This window comes from Aythya fuligula, chromosome 1 (genome assembly GCF_009819795.1).
Source record: "Aythya fuligula isolate bAytFul2 chromosome 1, bAytFul2.pri, whole genome shotgun sequence".
NCBI classification, from domain to species: Eukaryota; Metazoa; Chordata; class Aves; order Anseriformes; family Anatidae; genus Aythya; species Aythya fuligula.
Genome location: NC_045559.1, coordinates 126,017,275 through 126,036,594, shown reverse-complemented (window position 1 = coordinate 126,036,594; position 19,320 = coordinate 126,017,275). Strand labels below are relative to the sequence as shown.

Here is a 19,320-nt window from a genome sequence, read left to right as displayed (position 1 = left end):
AAGGCATTCACTTCACTGAGGAGAAGGCAGAGAGAAAAACCTTTCCAGAATTTCTTAGAATACATTTATGTGAAGTCATCAGTTTCTCCTTTTGTTCTTAATTCCAGGTAAATTTTGCCTATGAAGAAAAAACTGTTACTACCATATATTTGTACTCTATCTCATCGGGTATTTTTTTGGTGATTTAGGCCTACGCAATTCATTGAAAAATGACTTAATATGTTATTTAATTGGCAATTGTTTCTGGCTATTGGTCAGGAACAATGGCATTCTTGTCCTTACATCTCCCAAATTATGCAACCTGTTGACAGGAAAATGATCCCTTGATTTTTTTAATAAAACCTACCAGCATGCTTTTCAAGTGTCTAGGGAAGTCACTTGTAATTCAGAAAATCTGTTCAAAATATTCTTTGGCCATTTCACCTAATATTCAAATATGAAATATTCAAAATGGGACATTCAAATTCTCCCATCTTAGAGGACTGCATGGAAGACCTGATCAGCTTTGGATTCAACATCTAACCATCTGTCAAAACAGAGTGAGAACTTGAAATAGATTCTGCAAAGGCCTGGACAAAAACAAGCGAGCAAGCAACCAAACAAACCAAAAACCTGTATCAATTTCTTCTTTATTTTAAGTGGATACTTGGAGGTCTTGAAAAGGGACTTTTATAACTGATTTAGCCAAAAAAAAAAAAAAAGAGTGAAATCTGATGTAATTTTACCCCTTTCAATTGCATGGGCACTCTTACAATGGTGATTTTTAATTTTGAGTTTACTCATACCACTCCTCTATAATTCTGTCTGCAAAATATTTAAGATGAACAGTAGAATAACAGCTTCCTCAGACACAGATTCTCACATGCACATGAACACCCAGGCTCTCCTCGTAGCTTACCATTTAGCTCAATTAACTCATCCACCTTCCTCTTCCTACATACTGCATGCTATCACATCTTCCTGCATCTGAGGTTCTTGCAATGCATTTTGTGTACTTCCCATAAGCTTTCTCTCCCATTCTGTTGTGACTCACTTCTTCTTACTTCAGCCACTTCCACACGTTCTCACCAAATGTTTTCTTTTTTGAATAAATACAAATTCAATACAATTTAAAATTGTGAGTCTTCAATATTCCTATCAATCCGTGTGGAAACAGACTAGCCTCAGGAGGTACTTCTCATGCTGAGAAGCCTTACTACGTTCTGGTTTTAGTGAGCTCAAGAAAATGACAGTGCATCTGGGGTTTTAGGAAGTGCTACTCCCATCTATTTCTTTAAGAGTAGCAATCTTCTCTCTTTGCGTCTAGGTAATTGAGAAGAATAAATTTTGTCTAATGCTGTCTCGCATAGAAAACAAACCTTGCAAATCACTTTCTCGCAAATAGATTAGAAGAAACTCTGTCATCTGATGGCAACGAGAAACCATGGTAATAGTTTCTGAAGTGCTCGAGCTGAAGTGCAGAAGTACATTTCTATTTAATTCCCCTTAGTCAGTATGGATCTGGTTATGGAGAAGAGGCTGTAAGCACGGGGATGTGAATTCTGGGTGAGAGGCAGCTCTCTGGCAGAGGCCACTACTGGGCAGAAGGGTGAGGCTGACTTTGTTGTTGCTGGTTAAAGAAAAGTGTTAAGACACCTGCTTGAGAAGACATGGACTAAAATAATATTGTTCTTTGCCATGGTAAGAGCATAGAGGAGACCCCATGCTTTTCAGAACTCTGTGGGAAAGACCTTGACTCCAAATTTTGTATTTTAAACTATATATTAAAAATAGATGAAAAATACCCACAAGCCTGGCTGCAATGAGTTCTGCAAACCACAAAAGGATCTGCAAAGCGAGCACTTGTTAAACACTGCTTCCTCAGCACCTCAGATTAGTTGAGATGAAGCAAAAAAAGCATCCAAGGGAAACACCAAGCCTTTTTGCACTGAGATGCACCATGCTCTAGAGGAATGGTTTTATGTAATTGTTCATGGACATGTGATAAACCACAGAAAATGGAGAGAAAAAAAAAAAGTCTGTGGTGGCTTGATACCATCAGAGTATAGAGCAGAAAGGCAATGGGACATACTAAAAAGCATACTGACCAACTTCTGACTGTGTATTTGGGAAAACTGATCGATTCAGTCAAATCATCAGCTCAGGTACTAGAAAAGACAAAAAAACCTCTTCCGTTGTTGGCACAGAAGCAGTAAGAAGAGAATGGGAAAAAAAAAAGTAAGCAAATGCAGTCTCATGCTGAAAACTCAGCAAAGCAGTTGTCTCTTTATCTCTATACTGTAGTGAAGAACACATCCCCGCTTGGAGAGCAGCCATCTCAGGGAGTTAAATCCGCATGGTCAATAAAGCGTGAAGTGGACAGGAACAACTTTTTAAAAGCCACTTCCGTGCTCAGAGACACTGTTAAATAATTACATGAGAACATTTTAAATCAAGCAAAGCCGAACAGCTTTCAAGACAGGCTAAACAAAAATTCACTGGGGGCAAGCGCTAGATTGACTGTAAAAGCCACAAAAAATAAAATTAAAAATATTTTACTAAACACCAGAAACAACAGCTTTATGACAGCATTAACTCATTTTAATTACTTTTAATTCAGTGAAACAAGAGAAGTGACATTTTCAATAACTAAAAATAGCAAAACAACGCCCAAGGTATGAATCCTGGTATGCAAGATTCAGATTGAGCACAGCAAATCTAGTAGCTGTATCGCAAAAGAATAAAATTTTGGTAGAGTAGTGGAATTTAAGAAGGACAGCTAGGCTGGACTCATTTGGCAACTGTAGTGTTTTGTTTTGGTTTTGTAATTCTAATAAATACTGGAGGGGAAAAATGGAGATATGAAAAAAAACAAACAGATGAGAAATACATTCATATACACCCATGCTGTAGACATGTATCAGTTTGTTAGTGTGAAGGCCTATCCCTTCCATCCAAATTAAGGTCACTGCAATGAAGCTTGTAAGAAAGGTGTTGATCTTTCTTACAATGGCTTCAGTACCCATTAAAGGATATGTAACGCGACAAACTGTTTATTAAATTCACACTTTATTTTCCTACCTATGTCTGATTATTTTTCCATGTATGGTCTTCAGGACAAAGAAGATATCCTCTGAATTTGTAAACAGCTTAAACCAGAATGAACACAGCCTTAGTTGCATTCCCCTTCCCCCCCCCCCCCCAGTTATTGGTTATTTTTAATTACTAAGTTAAGTAACAATTTCTTATGAAAATTTTCAGTTATAGAATATGTGCTTTCACTTTCATTAAAGCGCATGAAATCCACAGCCTCTTCCATTTTCTACTTTTTTTCCCAAATACTTGTATGTCTAGAAGTCAAAAGCATTTAAGCAAACTGCGGTCTTTAAGCAAAAGCAGGATATTAAGTTCTGCTAAACCATGTTGTATAAGTTTTCCACCAAAAAAAAAAAAAAAGTTTGCTCAACATCTTATTGCTGTAAGTTTTTTATTTAACTAGACACCACACACAATTTTTAGAGATTTAGTATAAAAAGGTTTTCCATTTCTAATCTTGATCAATTTCTAGTAATTTTTAAGAAAAGAACACTGGGGTCTTAAATGATTTAATTTAATTTCTGTGTTAAATCTGTCCAAATTTTCTGCTTTATGGTAGCGTTAAGGACAGCAACATTTTAAATAGGTGTTCTTTCAACTAATTTACGCACATCATCTCCATCAAACCAAAAGTTCTAATTACAATTTCTACAATAAAGACCATTTGCACACCTAGAAGAGATGTTCAAGGCTGCTACTTTCTTGAATCTTCCATTATGTTCTCTAGAATTTTATGTTTGTTACAGGAATCAATTTAGCTCTGTCAATCAATTTTAGCTCTGTCAATACGTTCAAACAAAACTTAATTGTATAAATTCATAAACTCAAGAGTATGTCTACTGTTCTTCACACAATCTTACCGAGGTAAGGCTCCAAAGCATGGGAGGAAGAGAGATCTGTAGGACTTTATGAAATCTCTTTAATGCTTCATTGCTAAAATAGCATTATTTTAAGAAGGATGCTGTCAAAGGCACACATAGGAATTTTATGGTAACTGAATTTTGAAAACTGCATCCCTGCTTAGAGGAAAACAATATTGTTTTTACCTTACTGATAAGTGTGACGACGTCACCTTCTCGGATTGTGAGTTCATCATCATTCTGTGCTTCATACGGAAATATCACTTTGCAATACTCCTTGGCTGAAAGGAAGAACATTTAATGTGATAAATTATCAAGTTATAAAAACTGCTTATCCAAGGGTGAAAATCTTCCTAAAATGTTCCACAGCTGTTTGTGCATGCTCTCGTATTTAAAAAACTCCACGCTGATGGGAATTCCCAAGCATGTCCCTCAAAGAGTCAGTTCTGTAACCCCCAGAAGCATTGTCTCCCAATATGTCCCCCTCTGGAGATCTCCAAAAGCCACCTGGGCATCGACCTGGGCAGCCTGCTCTGGGTGTCCCTGCCTGAGTAGGGGTTGGAACAGGTAACCTCCAGAGCGCCCTGCCAACCCCAGCCATGCTGTGAGTCTGTGATTATCCCAAATCGAATGGCTCCAGACCACAGCCTGCCACAAACCATTTTCCTTAGAGTAAGCCTGTGTTTGACACTTGCTTCAATACTTCCACTGGTATAGCCTTCAAACAGATCACACAAATTGGAAGTATAAAGGAGCTAGTAGTTGACAGAGCTTATCTATCCCCTGGTGTGCAAGAAAGCAAGCGTTTCTGAATCTACACAGATGACAAAATAATAAATAATACATTGATAACTGCAAAGGCACTCATAACTAAGCCTTCTGTGCACTCAGCATACAAGATTTCTGAATATTAGTCTAAAGTTTCCTCTTCCCTTTTCCATTTACTGTCTATAAAAACGGGCATCATCTCAACTTTCATCTGGAAAATACAGCAGCCAGCACTCCTACTCAGAAATCTTAAAAAGCAGTTGTCATGAAAAGAAGTTACAACACGTTGCTGTGCAACAGACAAGTATGTCAATGTGTCTTACAGATAAAAGGGAATGTGCATTCCAGCTGTTAAATAATGTATAAAAGTGTGTGATATTCTAAGACAGCAGGTTTAAAAAGACCAAAGAAATGCTCACAGAAATTACCGGACCCTTTGTGAAAGCACATGTGACTTTGTTCAAGTCTTCACCTCACTTAGATGTCTCGGTTTTGATGACCTCTGACCACCACATCACAACTCGTTTCAGCAAGTAAAAGGGATGTCTAATTGCTAGTTCGCTGCAGTCCTGAAGGAAGGGTTTGGATCGTTCTTCAAAGACCCAGTTGGGATGTTTCCCCTGCTCCCTATTCTGCCTTCGGGCCAGCATAACATCTTATGTGCAAGCTGGAGGGAGGTTGACACACACCAACTTAAGTCAGGTAGATGTAGAGCAGCATGTAAGGGAAAACGATGAGATTCAGAACATTTTTACACTTCACGGAGTATGCTACTTTAAGTAATCATGTTTTGGGGTTTTGTTTTGCCCTTTTCTGCCCCCCTACTTGGAGAGTATTCCCATCCTAAAAAACAGCTTTGCTAAATAATGGATTCAGTGAATTAGTGCAAAGATGATGTAGCCATAATACTGTGCTACAGAAGCTGAGTGCTGCACACACTTTGTGAAGCCTCTGGTTACTGGGTACAGGCTTAGCATCTCCTTTTTGTGATACAGACCAGACTGAAGAACTCACGGTTGGTGGAGGGGTTATGGTTGGACCAGACGATCTAGGAGGTCTTTTCCAACCTTAATGATTCCATAATTCTATATAGGATATGGCTATTAAACTTTACCTAGTAGTTATGGTACCAAGAACTCTGTTCTCCCATGACTTTTCTGCTCTCAATGCTAAGCTCTTGAGTTTTTTCTTTCTTTTCCTTGCCTTTTTTATTTTTATTTTTTTTTTTGAAATATCCGGATAGCAGAAAAACAAGGAATTAAACTACAGAAAAACAACTCATCAAAAGACAGATCTTAAGCCCAGGCAAAAGCTGATGCAGTTCATAAAAAGCCAGGAGACAACTCTTTTGAGAGGGAGCAGGGGGAAGCTCACAGCTGCCCCATGCTCTGAAGGCTGGCACCAGAAAGAAGGGCTAAAGGCACAGCCATGGAAAAAAACAAACAAAAAAAACAAACAAAGATGGTTTATGTGCAGTAGGAGACTGTATTCCTGCAGTGTGCTTCACACTGACATACACTAAATCATTATGTTCCCCTGCACAGTGAGGACCCTCTGGATCACACTGTGACAGAGCCAGGTCTCAAGAGCACTGACGGATTTGCAATGCTGATAGTGACTGGACAAAGTCAGCTTTCAGACTTCTCTTATGGGAATGGCAGGCCAACATGATTTAAGTAAGTAAACATGATTGAAGTAAGTAAAAACGAAACCAAACAGGACCCAGAATAATATGAACGTTTCAAATCAGATTAATAAAAGCAGAGAAAAATCGAATAGGCTATGTCAATAATGTACTAAAATTGTCCTTACTCAGCAGAGCTCAATATAGCAAGAGGATATAAAAGTATGTAATTTCAGCAGTGATGTCTAGATAGGAAGGAAAAAAAGATAAAAGGCAATACTGAGTTCAAACACAGCAGAGACCACACTGGAACTTTCTGGGGGGTTTTCTAGGTGAAAAAACCAAAACCCTAAAGGTCAAAATAATATATCCTCTTACAAGCCTGGTAAATAGGCTTCAGCCAAATTGAAGCTGTAGACTAAAATGCCAGTATTATGCATCCCTTAACTGTGGATGATAAATCCCATTTTTACATTTGACATCCAAGGCTGGGTTTATAAATCACAGATGGTTCTTCCAGAAGCCTCTCTTTCTTTCCCCTGACCTAAAGACATGTTTTTAAAATATACCTCCCCATAAGCCCCCAGCAGCAGACATCTTGGAAACACTAAGGGAGGAGAAAAGATGATATTCGTAAGCTTTCCAGTCCTAGTTATTAATCCATCAACAATTTAGTCTTTCAGCCCCCAGAGTCTCTCCCTGCATACTCACAGCTCCTCCCAGGCAACAGAAAGCAACCTGCCTTGTACGATGGACATTTCCCGGGGAACGAGTGAGCAGATGAACCTTGCCATATGTCTTAAACCTCAAACATGCTGGATCTAAGGCAAGATGTTTCACTTCTGGCCTGACACATTCTGAACTGAGAGGGCTTGGGTTAGGTACAATCCCATTTGAAGATATGAACCCTTGAGTGCCTCCTGGGATTTTTGATCGAGGCTAGGTACAACGATGACACATCAGCAAGCATTTTCTCTGCCCACATCCCTTGTAATCCTGTCCTTTTGAAGGAAGAGCTAAGCCATTGCTAGCTTCTCTGACAGTCCCCTAAGGGCTCATGGTGAAACACGACTACCCTTCCAAGCATCATCCTCATAGCTCAGGAGCTGCAAGAGACGACAGCAACAAGGAACCAGGTACTTACTACGAGTTGCCTTTCACTGCCCATGCTTCCTTGAGGGAAAAGGCTTAGGACCCCTCCAAACGTTAAACAATCTATCACAAACTATCTTCTAAAAAGAGCTGGATGATTTAGGGGGATGGTTAGCATGCAACACCTTATGTAAAAGGCAGCAAGAGAGAGCCTTCCTACAGGTCCACCTGTCTAACTTTTCAGCAATTCACAGATACTTTTTTTTTTAGTAAAACAAACAACAACCCCATATACCTGATTTTTGTGGCTTAATCATTGAAGTCTAAATGATACTACAATCAATACGGACACACACAGTAATGCTGTAAGGAAACGAGCAGCATTAAATTAGTGCTTCTTGAGCTTAAGCTTCCTCTTTTTAACTACTGCTCATATAAAAGCTTTCTGAAATTGAATAAAACCTACAAAGTCTAGTGAAAAATTACAACATAGCTACCGAAACCACAAAACAGATGGAAAGAAAAAGAACCAAGTTAACAAACAAAAAACCAATGCACTCAGCAGAATTTGGTTTTATTATTAATCATTGACCTCAAGACTCATAAATGGATTGTACCAAAAAAATGTTTTCATAGAACTTCATCAGACTCAAACTATCAAAACACCACCTCATAAAATACGACAACAAAGAATTAATTAGGACCTCATTAATCCAGATTTGGATACTCTTTATACTCTTTCTACCATCATGCAAAAAAAGATTAGTGGCTTGCAAGGATTTGGGTATTCCTATTATGTAATAGGTTAACAGGAACTGTAAATAATCAGTGAATGAGTAATCAAATTAAGTTCCATGGTCACTGTACTTCATGACTTACTGTCTTTGCTTTTTTTGCCATATGCTTACTAAAACTCCATTTTTGCAACCTCAGTAATCCACAATAGCTCTGTCAATCACTGTGAACGTTTTCGCTTTGCTGAATTTCAGAATCCAGCAGAGCTACTTGAAAATTGATAAATATTTTGTATAATACAGCCTTTCCACCGAAAGACACTTAATCTGAAAGCAAGCTACTTCATAGGAAAAAGAAAAAAAATCTCATTCCACAGATTTTTGTATTTATATTTATGTGTACATATATATATTTAAAAATACATGTAAGCATGCCTGTGTCATCTCAGATATATAAGACAGCTGAAAATACAACAGCAGAATAAGTCCCCTAGAAGTCTGTGTAACCATGAGCCTAAAGCAATCAGATATTCCCTCTTCTATTCAAAAATGCATTCTTTCATTCCAAAAAGGGTAGTGATATTCCCTTTCCTTTTTTGTTTTCCAAGGGACCACTCAAGCTCTAAGCCTTTGGGCTTTCACTGCATTTTCTCTTTGAGTAAAAGTTCTTCTGTCTTCTCTTTGGCCTTGAAGAGTCATCTGTTTATTCCCTGAAATCTTGAGGCCTTTTCTTAGGGAAATGTACATAGCATAGCGTTGGGAGATGTACCTATAGAACACGCTGTTCCACCTTTGCTCTGACCAGCTCATCCCATTGCAGAATTTAGGCCATCTCGCATGTACCACAAGAGCAAACAGCATGCACAAGTGCCCTGCTGCCAGACACTCTCCCATCATACAAAGTATAGAAAAGAAAAAAACCACATACTCTTCTATTGAGATGTGGGAAGAGTCATCTCCCACCACCTCATGCTGAAGCCCCCCTGTGCAGAGAAGGAAGGTGGTGCTGCTCCCCATTTCCTGGCTACACAAGCTATTCCACAGCATATGTGTTGTTTTTGTTGTTGTTGTTTTGTTTTGGTTTGTTTGTTTTTTTTTGTTTTAAATCCAGTAAAGAATAAGGAATAACAGCACCAGTCATGGAAAGAAACAGGTGGGAAATGAAAAACTGCATTACTCATCTATCAGTGCAATTTCTTTTGCTTCCAGCATACATCTCTGGCAGTAACCCCAAGGGAATACAAATCACATATCCAAGAGCCCCCTCTCCATACTGAGCTCAATCTGTGGATCTTGTATTTCATGCCCCTCCTTTGGAGAACACGACCTCATCTGTTTAGCACAGCAATTAAAGGCTCCAAGCAAGCCTGGAGCCCCACCATCTCAGGCAAAAATGGAATCAGCTGAAGCCCAAGAGGGAGGGACAAACTATGTCACCGCGGAAGGTACAGCTCTCCAACCCTTCCTCGGAAGACCTTCCAGATTTGTTTATACTTGGTAAAAGCATAAAGCCCCAGTATCCTGGGATGTGACTTAGTGAGCGGTTTCAGCTGCCAGAAGAATGAGCTGATGTGGGAAGAAGCAGCTGTTTCCCAGCCTGGCTCAGCACGCAAGCGTTAGTGCTGCAGGTGGGAAAGCCCATGGGATCACCCCTTCTGATGGCACCTGCACGTAGGCCAGCTTAACCTGCTCGAGCTGCAGGTTGGGAAAGATGACTCCAAAGCATATTCACTCTGGAGCTTTGCTCTAGGTGCAAGTTTGCATGATTTTCAGTATTTCAAGTTCTTGCTTCCTTTGGGCAATTAAGCTCTTGCAGTAACTCACATAAATAGTCTTGTGTCACAAGTGAACATTGAGGGGACGCAGCAGGTCAGTTACTGTGCTGCAGCTAATGGATAGCAACTTGCTGGGCTGATTTAAGCTACTTCTGCAACTCTGCACTGAAAGCATGTGGTAAATATGGTCTTTACCATACGCTTTTGTCAGCCTCTCTTCTGCAGCTCCAGATCCTTGCCTTCCTCTGTCTGTAGGTATTTCAGCTTTGAGACAAAACACTGTCTGTTAACTATCTAACAGGATAAACACATTGGGGAAGGAGAAGGACTAAAAAATCCACAATTTATATTATAAACAATTTATTTTGTAATACACGGCTATGTTCTATTCCTTTGTATTGCTTCCTACCAGAATCGGTAACATTTAGTTGTAAATGTATATAAGTAAAATCAAACAATTTGGTAAGCTAGTCACAAACACCTCCCTAGAACACCACCGAGAGTTGCTAGGACTTCTTCCTGGAAGATTCAATTATTCATTTTTGTTCTGCTAAGTGTCTAAATAACCAAAACAAAACTGAAGTTCTTGGACACTGTTCATTTCCCATAGAAACTATACCACCCACAGAAATTATTTCTGCTATATAAACAAAGAAAAAAAAGAGGAAGAAAGCAAGGGCACTTGAAACCAGAGATATTTTTCTCTGACCCACCTACAAGTTACAGCGGATGAAGTTGGATCTTACTCAACTCTGATTAATTCCAAAGTGCCCTCAAGGATGAAAGCTGATCATGTAATTTAATTTGATTTTTAGTGGCAGAAAAACTCGAGGTAGAATTATCAGAGCAAAAACAATTTAGAGGATTCTGTGAAACAAAGCATTCTGTCTGTGTACCACCTACTCAAAGTTTGTCCTAAATATATCCATCTGCAGCCTTGCTTTTCTTATAACCAGGACGCTCTTTTAGCCAAAACCAAAGAAAAATGCTCAGCTTTCTTCAAAGAGGCTTAATAGCAAAAAGCACAAAGAACACAAATGCTATGAAACCTACTTTTTGTTCTGCTGTCCACTTCTATTTTTGTTGGCTCCTGAGTTGCTGTAGCTGGAGGTAATTTCTTCCCAGCACTCTGAAAAAAAAATAATTAATTATTATTATTCCCCTTTAAAATTTGCAAGTTCAGTTTGGAGTTGGACAACAAAAAAATGCAATGGAAATACAATATACAGAAGTAGAAAAAGACAGCAAAGAAACAGTGGCAAATTAAACTATACTCAGGTTTGTCTGCAGGGCTTTTGTGTTGTTTTTTTTTGTTTGTTTGTTTTTGTTTTTTGTTTGTTTGTTTGTTTAAATGATAAAGCGTTCATAATAATGTGATCCACTACTTTTCCTTTATTTTTTTTTGACTAATATTTTAAACATTAACACCTTACCACATTTTTAGGGCAAAGTCAGTTTCATTGGTGGACTGAATATGTGATGAAACTACATACAAAAAGGTGCCATTCAGTGCCCCAAGTAAAACTAAAAGAAGGGTGGAAAAAACCTCTTGATTTCTTTCCATACCAGGAGTTTTCATTTCAGTCATTCTAGACTAACTGTGATTTTCGAGTTGACAGCTTCTCTTTAAATATTCCCCATTTTTGTTTGTTTTGAAGAAAAAAAATAACTATTTTACAGAATATTACAATAAGCTCAGACAGCTAAGCTGAAAGAATAGTAAAAAATATTATCTGTCCACAACAAAATAAAATTGCTGATGTTCTTCTTTATGTACCTTCACCAATAACTATATCCATGCTATCGCCTCTCACTCTGCTTTTCTCCCTGTCAAGAAGGCTGTCTAGCTTGAAAATCCCAACCACGTATAGTTGACAAAATGAGTAAAATTATCATTTGTTTATACAGATAAGAGTACTTAAAAGCCTGAGCAATAGTTCAACATCCTTTTCTGGTAAGGTACTTATAAACACCACAAGAAGTGCTCCATACTTCAGTGACTTTCTGAGTAAAAGCTAAGAGAGCTAAGGTTTAGCCCCAAAAGCACTTAGGACCTCTTGGAGGACTATAAAGAAAACACTGGCTGTATGAGAAGCAACAGGAGTACAGCAGTTTAAGGAGCTGAAAAGTTTCAACATTTGTGAAGACTCTGAAGAGCTCCATCTTAGTCATTTTGTACGCTAACAGTGCCAAAATTCATCTACGAGAAGACGCCAAATACAAACACAGGAATTTTAGGCTGGCAAAAGGAAGCACATCTGGAAGAGGGGTAGTTGTTAGAGCTGTGCACAAGGCAAAGTCATCAAATTTGTGTTGACAAGTAAGAAATTAACTATGAACTGCAATACCCATAAGTGTCCTGCTGCTGCTTAACTTGCAGGTGGCTGCAGAAACAACTGAACTTCTGATGAGCTTGTAACTCTACTTACAATCCTGAGTTTGGGAAATCTTAGGAAAGAGATCATGAACAAAACTCTGCAGAGCCTCCCAGCTTTTTTGCTGAGGTGGGAATTGTACGTGAGAAGCACTATCTGCCACGGCCATGAGGGAGGCAATAGGACAACCAGTGCTGCCAGACTCCTGCAAATCAGCAGACAACAAAACTCAAGAAAAGAGCACGGGCTGGATGTGCTGAAGAACCTTCAAGTCAAGAAGGATGAGGATGAAGAGCTGACTCTCAGATCTAGCTGGAAAACAATGAAAATGCCACTGGAAGAGTTGTAAGAATAATCTGATACAACTAGACATTTGCACAGATAAGACACAGAATGTGTTTGGAAGACAAAGACACATCTCCTCTCACACGAGTCAGAGAGTTTCCTTCTGCCTGTCCAATTGCTCTACATCACTCATACCCCCATACAGGTCAAATATCTACTAAATTTACCAGTGGCTAGGAGAAACAAGCAAGCTCAACTTAAATTCTTGCTGAACCAACACACGTTCCTACCACAGAGACTTCTTTGCAGGGACTTGTTCACTACAGGATGGTTTGGTCTCTGCTCCAGTTGAAGGCCAGCACAATTTATCAAAATCTCCTTCACTTCTAAAGAAGGTATGCAGGGCAATGTGAAAGCAAAGAACGTGCTAAGCAAGTTGAGTTGAAGATTTTAATATAGTTTTTTCTTCTTTTCCTCTGTTCTTCCTTTCCATAACAAGGAGGTCAATTCTATTTCAGAACAAGATGTCCTCTTAGCCCTTCTAGATACATTAATTTATGCTGCAAAATAGTGATATGAAGTGTTGGCTTTTACATTACTTAGTCTTTTCCCTATATTCATCCCTACCTATCGGGCTGGTAGAGGAAGAATTTCAAAGAATAAAGCCAGCATTAATAAAGTCTCAACACTCCCAAGAAGCAAGCAGTTGGGCCACAGACACAAAAGGAGATTTAGAAGGCGAACGACTTTTTGGAATTTAGACACCCAAAATCTAACAGCAGGATCCTCAGATCTGCTGGCATCCCCTGGCATGAACTCTCCCTCCCCGTTTATCTAACTCCTTTGACAGCTATCATTTTGTCGATAATGTTTGCAATAAAATGTCATGAGCAGTATGAACCAGCCCACCCATAACGACCCCTTCCCATCAGTGGCCTAATCACCAGGCTGCAAAACCAAGTCAAGTCCAGCACTTTCTCTCTGTGCTTGTGTACCTTGAATTTTTGGCCTCAGAGTGGTTTCAGCACCAGCACAGAGAGTAGCATATTCTCCTCTACCTTAGTATCTCCAGCCTAGTGCTTCAGGGACACTCTGGTTGCAGTTTCCCTCTCTCCTCCTCTGGTATGCTGACTCCCGTAAATCTCCTTTCTAAGTGGTGGCAGTCAGCCTTGTTCAGCCTCCATTAATCACTCTTCTGTTCTGTCACACAAGAAGCACGTGGTGGAAACTGAGTTCAGATGTGCCGGCCTCCAAGGCCAGGCTGCCTCTCAACACGCACCAGAATGCATCAACAAAACGGACAGAATCTTAATCCCACTATTTCTGCAAGGCGAGTGTAATTAGATCATGTAGCTGTCAGGCACAAATCCCTCTAATCGCCTGCAAAGTGAAACCTAAAGATGAAAGGGGACAAGGTGTCCTCTCGCTGCAGAAGCAGCTGATAAAAGCATGAATAACGACCACTATTTGGTGTACAGATATTCAGAGGGAGGAGATAGATTTAAGCAGCAACCTGCCAGTCAAAAACCTGCAGGGTTTTATGAAGCCAGTTTGAAGGACATTAAATCACAGGTTCTGCAAACAGAAGTGGCCTTGAGGACAGCACGGTGCACTGCAAACCCCTATCACTGCGGAGCAGTTTCCTCCAACACTGAATTAACAGTGATTACAGAAATGGTTGAGGTGGCATACAAAGTCTCTTAGATGAGGTCACAGTGTAATCTAAACAGTCTCATTTCCCTTCATTTATGTATTTTGGCTTGTTGGCAAACCTTGTGACAGAAGGGAGCAAAACAAGAAAAGCAGAGCACGTAATGGGCTGGATGCAAGTCACTTTTCTCACTTGAGGGCACTACGGCCCTTCCCTACAACTATTCAACCCTGGCCAGAGGAAAAAAAGTGGATCTGTGTTCAAGCTTCCTCCTTCAGGATATTTTAAAATTGTATTTCAGGGTTTTCTATGGTTGTTGTTGGAAACTGGCTTGTCTGTTTACCTTTGTTATTCAGGTCTTGTGTCTCTAGGACATTTCATCTGAAAATTCTTATTGAACTGTCACCTGTGCACCAGCTAGGTCAAGACTTCTTGGTTCTGCAGGTATATACTTATCTTCACGCTCCCTTAACAAATATGGGCTTCTCCGAGCAACAGCTCATTTACTCAGCAAAAAGGAAAAAAAGATTTACTCAACACTGGGATTTGTTAAGGAAAGTGTACAGAAGTCTTCATCCTCTGGGACTGCTATTTGAAAATATTGCTCCATGAAGATATTCTTAAGGACAACATCAGACATTAATGAATTCATAAAAAATAAAATTTTTAAAAAAGGCCGTATGAGCTGGAAACACTGATGTTTTTAAGCTTAACATAATTTGTCAGTTTGAATAGGGAAAATATAAATAAACACACTGGAGCTTTTATACATGGGAGGAAGAGAGTTACCGATCTTGAGACCTTTCAGAAAACCTCGGTGATTAGGTCAGGGGAAGAACTGTGCCTTGTTTCTTTGACCACAATACTTCCTTTTAACATTCAGCTACTATTTCTGAATGTTGTTTATATACATCACAGTTATATATATATATATATATATATATATATATATATATATATATATATATACACACACACACACACACCTATCTATATAGATTCATGTGCAAATCCAAGGCCACTATTAGTAGCACTATAAAAGCATTATTCTTTAGGGTATTTCTGATACTCCAGTCTGAAACTGTCTTTTTTTTTTTTTTTTTTTTTTTTTTTGCAAAGAAGCAGAAATGGTCACTGGATTCTTCCAGCTGTGGATGAGCAGAAGCATAAACAAGCCTCCTGCTGAATACATATAAAGTTGGCGTTCTGAGGGAGAAGCCAAATCATTCTTTTTCCAACGTGTTTCAAGTGTTTAATTTACCTAATCAATTTCCTACCTGGACTACCAGAGAATTGAATGAGCCCAAACATAAAAAGTACTGAGGCTTTCAGATGTCAAAATGTCCTTACTTTGTCAGAGACTTATAAAATGAGAGAAATGTCCAGAATTTCAGTTTTTCCCATGATAACAGCACTCAGCTTCACATGAAATGCTTTCAGTGACAGTATGATCAAGAGCTACTATCCTGGGGTTTCCCAAAAGGACAGTGTTAACTGTTTTCCTAAAAGGTCACCCCATGGCACTTCAGAGGGGAATGGAAATTTTAAGAAGCCTTTATAGAGAAAATAAAATTTCTTAAGGGAACGTGTGATTATGCACCAGCCTGCTCATTTGATTGCCTCAGCTGTCTAAATAGTTTCCTCCTCCATACCTACTTTCTACCCATCTACACATTGGTGGAAAGACCATCCACATGCTCCTGAACTATTACGAGTAGTATTTTTAGTATCAGCCGGATAGGTACAGTCTGCCCGATGGATGCACAGCTAATATAGAGAGCAGCGTTGCCCAAAGCTGCATGCATGTCTATTGACATCATCTATGAGGAAATTCCAGCCACAACACAGGGTAATTTCCTTGAAACTAGGTTAGGTGAATGAATGGATCAGGAAATTAGTGTTCATCAAGCCCTCAATTATGACCAGACTGTCACAAGCACAGGCAAGTAAAAATGTTTTTATTCTCCTGCTGCAGGTTTACTCTGAGTATGAGCAGACAGGCAGGATGCAGCACGTCTCATAACTCACTTGCTGGGAGCAAGGGAGAGGGAACAGCCCTGGCACAGCCCGAGGCCACCCACACAAGGTGGCCAAGTCCACTGGAGCCACCCTTGGCTGCTGACTAATGCCTCGGCTGCTGCCACTGCCACAGCATTAGCCTGTCTGCAGAGAAGAGGGGATTGAACCGTGTTTAAAAGTATTGCAGAGAGGAAGAAAGAAGAAGAGAGAGTCTGAATGTTATCTCCTTCACTGAACAGCTGCACAAACTTTTGGGACAAAACTGAGGCATGAAAATTTACAGTCATAGGCCTAAGGTGCAACTCAGATGCAGGGCTCACTTACACTAGCCCGAGCTCATCAGGAGGGCATGGTAAGCATCTCAGAGTGTGTTTCACTAAGTCCATGGGGCCAGTGAATCACATTTTGGACAGTCCAAGGAGGTGCTGCAATAATGCTGGCTTCTATGTCACTCAAAAGGTGAAATCTGAAAGACGTTCAAGTACACTGCTCTACATACCAGATGATACTTCCATCAAGAATGGGCACCGTGACCACAGGATCAGGTGTGGCATACATCCACAGCAGTTTATCAGCAGGATGTTTGACAAAGATTAAACAGAACATAGATGACAAAGCAATTAAAAGTATTTTTAAATTTCATATTATTGCCCTATTATTGAACGGGTTGCCCAGGGAGGTGGTGGAGTCACCGTCCTTGCGGGTGTTTAAGGAAAGGTTGGACCTGGCACTTAGGGACATGGTTTAATGGGTGACATTGGTGGCAGGGTGATGGTTGGACCAGATGACCTTGAAGGTCTTTTCCAACCTTAATGATTCTATGATTCTATGATTTTATTTTCTTCACAAATAATTAGGCATAGTACCATATATTGGACAATCTGAAAATAACTGATTTTCACATTTAGCCCATATTCCAGAAGACATAAATGCATTTCTTCCAACTAGTGTCTATACTAAATCACTTTTGGACTTGGATGAACACGTCTCCTGAATTACAGCTCAAGCATGTCTAACATATGAACCCTTTTTGTTTATTTATTTTATTTTTAAGGAGATTGTATGTATGAAAGATTTTACCCTTCCATGGCAAGGTTGTAAAACCCTGTATTTAGGTGCTGTGAGAGGCATATGAACAGCTGGCACCTTAATTCTTCTCTACCTGGAGAAAATCTGCAATCCTCTACATAAAAGATGTCCCTCCGAATAAAAATCTGGTCTTACCAAAGCAACAAAAGCAAAGCCTTCATTCCACTGGATCTCCTTGAAAACCTGTGTGATTTCAGCTGGCAGCATGACTCTTGCTACAGTTAACAAGTCTGGACAAAGCAAGCAAGTTGTCTGAAGGCAACAATCAACAGTTTGGAAGAGGAGGAGGCCCCTAACTGTTCATGAATATTGGTCCCCTCTGGGAACTGGCTACTACAGCAGCACAGTTTTAGAGAAAGCAACACTGAAGTAGTCAACAACTACACCTTCCTTGAATGTTAAAGGCTTTTGGAATTAGGTTGCATATGCAAAAAAAACTCAAAGTATCTGGAGAAAAAAATGTATTCTAATGTTCACCTAGAAACTGATACATTTTTCCCAAATACAAATGTTATTTCTTGAGTACAAAAGAACAAAAATGGAGACAAAAACATCATTTTAGTCTAAATCCTGCTACTATGCTGTAATTCTCTTTCTAGAGAGAGTTAAACAGGCTATGATTACATTACAATACACTCGATTCACTTGGTGCCCTAGAAATAGAGTACCAAGTGTCAGAGCATCTTACAGTTGCTGTATCCATGATGCACTGAGACTCATGACACTGGAATCCAAGCAGACAAGCAAGCAGAAAAGTAAACAAACCAAGGGAAACAGCACACAGGTGCCCAAATAAGGGAAATTTCAGAACAAAACATGATTTTGTTGGGTCCTTGTTTTCTGATCTTTCTCGGATTCCTAGCCTTCTGGCATACTTTTTACAGCTAAAAAAAAAAAAAAAAAGCAAAACAGCCTCTTCTCATCAGTTAAACTACTTAAGCCATACCAAGACTTAAGAACAAAACAGGAATGAAAATATTTAAATATTTCAGGATTAGTCACATTTACTTTGATTATAAACCATTATATTTTTCAAAATAACCGTAACTTCTAAAATATTTAATGAAAAAATTTACTGGTTCTTTAGGTAATTAGGTTGAAACATATTTGGAAATGATGTACAAAGGAGGCATATAAAATCACTATTGAGACAGACAGTAATAATTCTTGTTTTTTTTTTTGTTTGTTTTGTTTTGTTTTTTGTTTTTGTTTTTTTGGAAAACCTCCTTTAAAAGAAAAAGAAGCAAAGATGATCAGGGCAATAAGTTCCTTGGCAGATTTTCTGGGGTTGCGTGTGTTTGTGTTGTTGTTTTTTTTTAGGTGCTACAATTAAATTTATTTATTGTTATTGTTTTTATCTTGTTTTAACTAAATTTAATCTACTAAATACATTATATGAAATTACTTACAATTGTAATGATAATTTACCTTAGCCATTCAAAAGCATGGAAATCTCCAAATCTATGGTTTCATATAGAACCCAGTTCTGCTGTTAGAGCTACATGCAATTTATCAATCTAGTTATACTTCTCAGTACAATGGTATTCATCTGGTGTTGTCATTGAGATGTAAAATGACAATATGCTGTAGCTCTCAATTATTCAAAATGGAGTTCATTTCAGTTAAACATCACCTGTGAAACAGATGTGTACACATGGGCCAGTCACTGCAGGTAAACAGCACTTTTAGGGTGTAACTCACCCGGGCTTCTCCTTTGGGACAAGAAAGGTCACATCCCAGTAATGCCTGTCAGACTCCAGACTGGGAATAAACCTTGAGTACTAGCACCATCACAAACACATTCAGTCAACAGAATCCCGCAGCAGTTGCTATTTTTACATATGTTAGTTGTGTAGCCCATGCATATTAACCGTCAGAATAGCATCCAGCTCTGGATCTGATCAATAAACACTGGTGTTTCAGCAATACAATGCTGTCTGCATGCAAGTCCAATATGCTCGTTTCTATTTTGC

The 19,320-nt window shown here is 39.1% G+C and overlaps 1 protein-coding gene across 6 annotated transcripts in view; it reads right to left on the bottom strand.

Annotated features, from left to right (window-relative positions):
* The window catches only part of SH3KBP1 (SH3 domain containing kinase binding protein 1), a 224,657-nt gene that overhangs the window by 48,873 nt on the left and 156,464 nt on the right, over positions 1-19,320 (bottom strand). For all 6 annotated transcript variants that reach the window (XM_032182102.1, XM_032182110.1, XM_032182119.1 and 3 more), the window contains 2 exons: positions 10,982-11,057; positions 4,122-4,216 (listed from right to left, as the gene is read on the bottom strand). In XM_032182102.1, the coding sequence (XP_032037993.1) occupies positions 4,122-4,216; positions 10,982-11,057 (171 nt within the window). The remainder of the gene's footprint in view (positions 1-4,121; positions 4,217-10,981; positions 11,058-19,320) is intronic.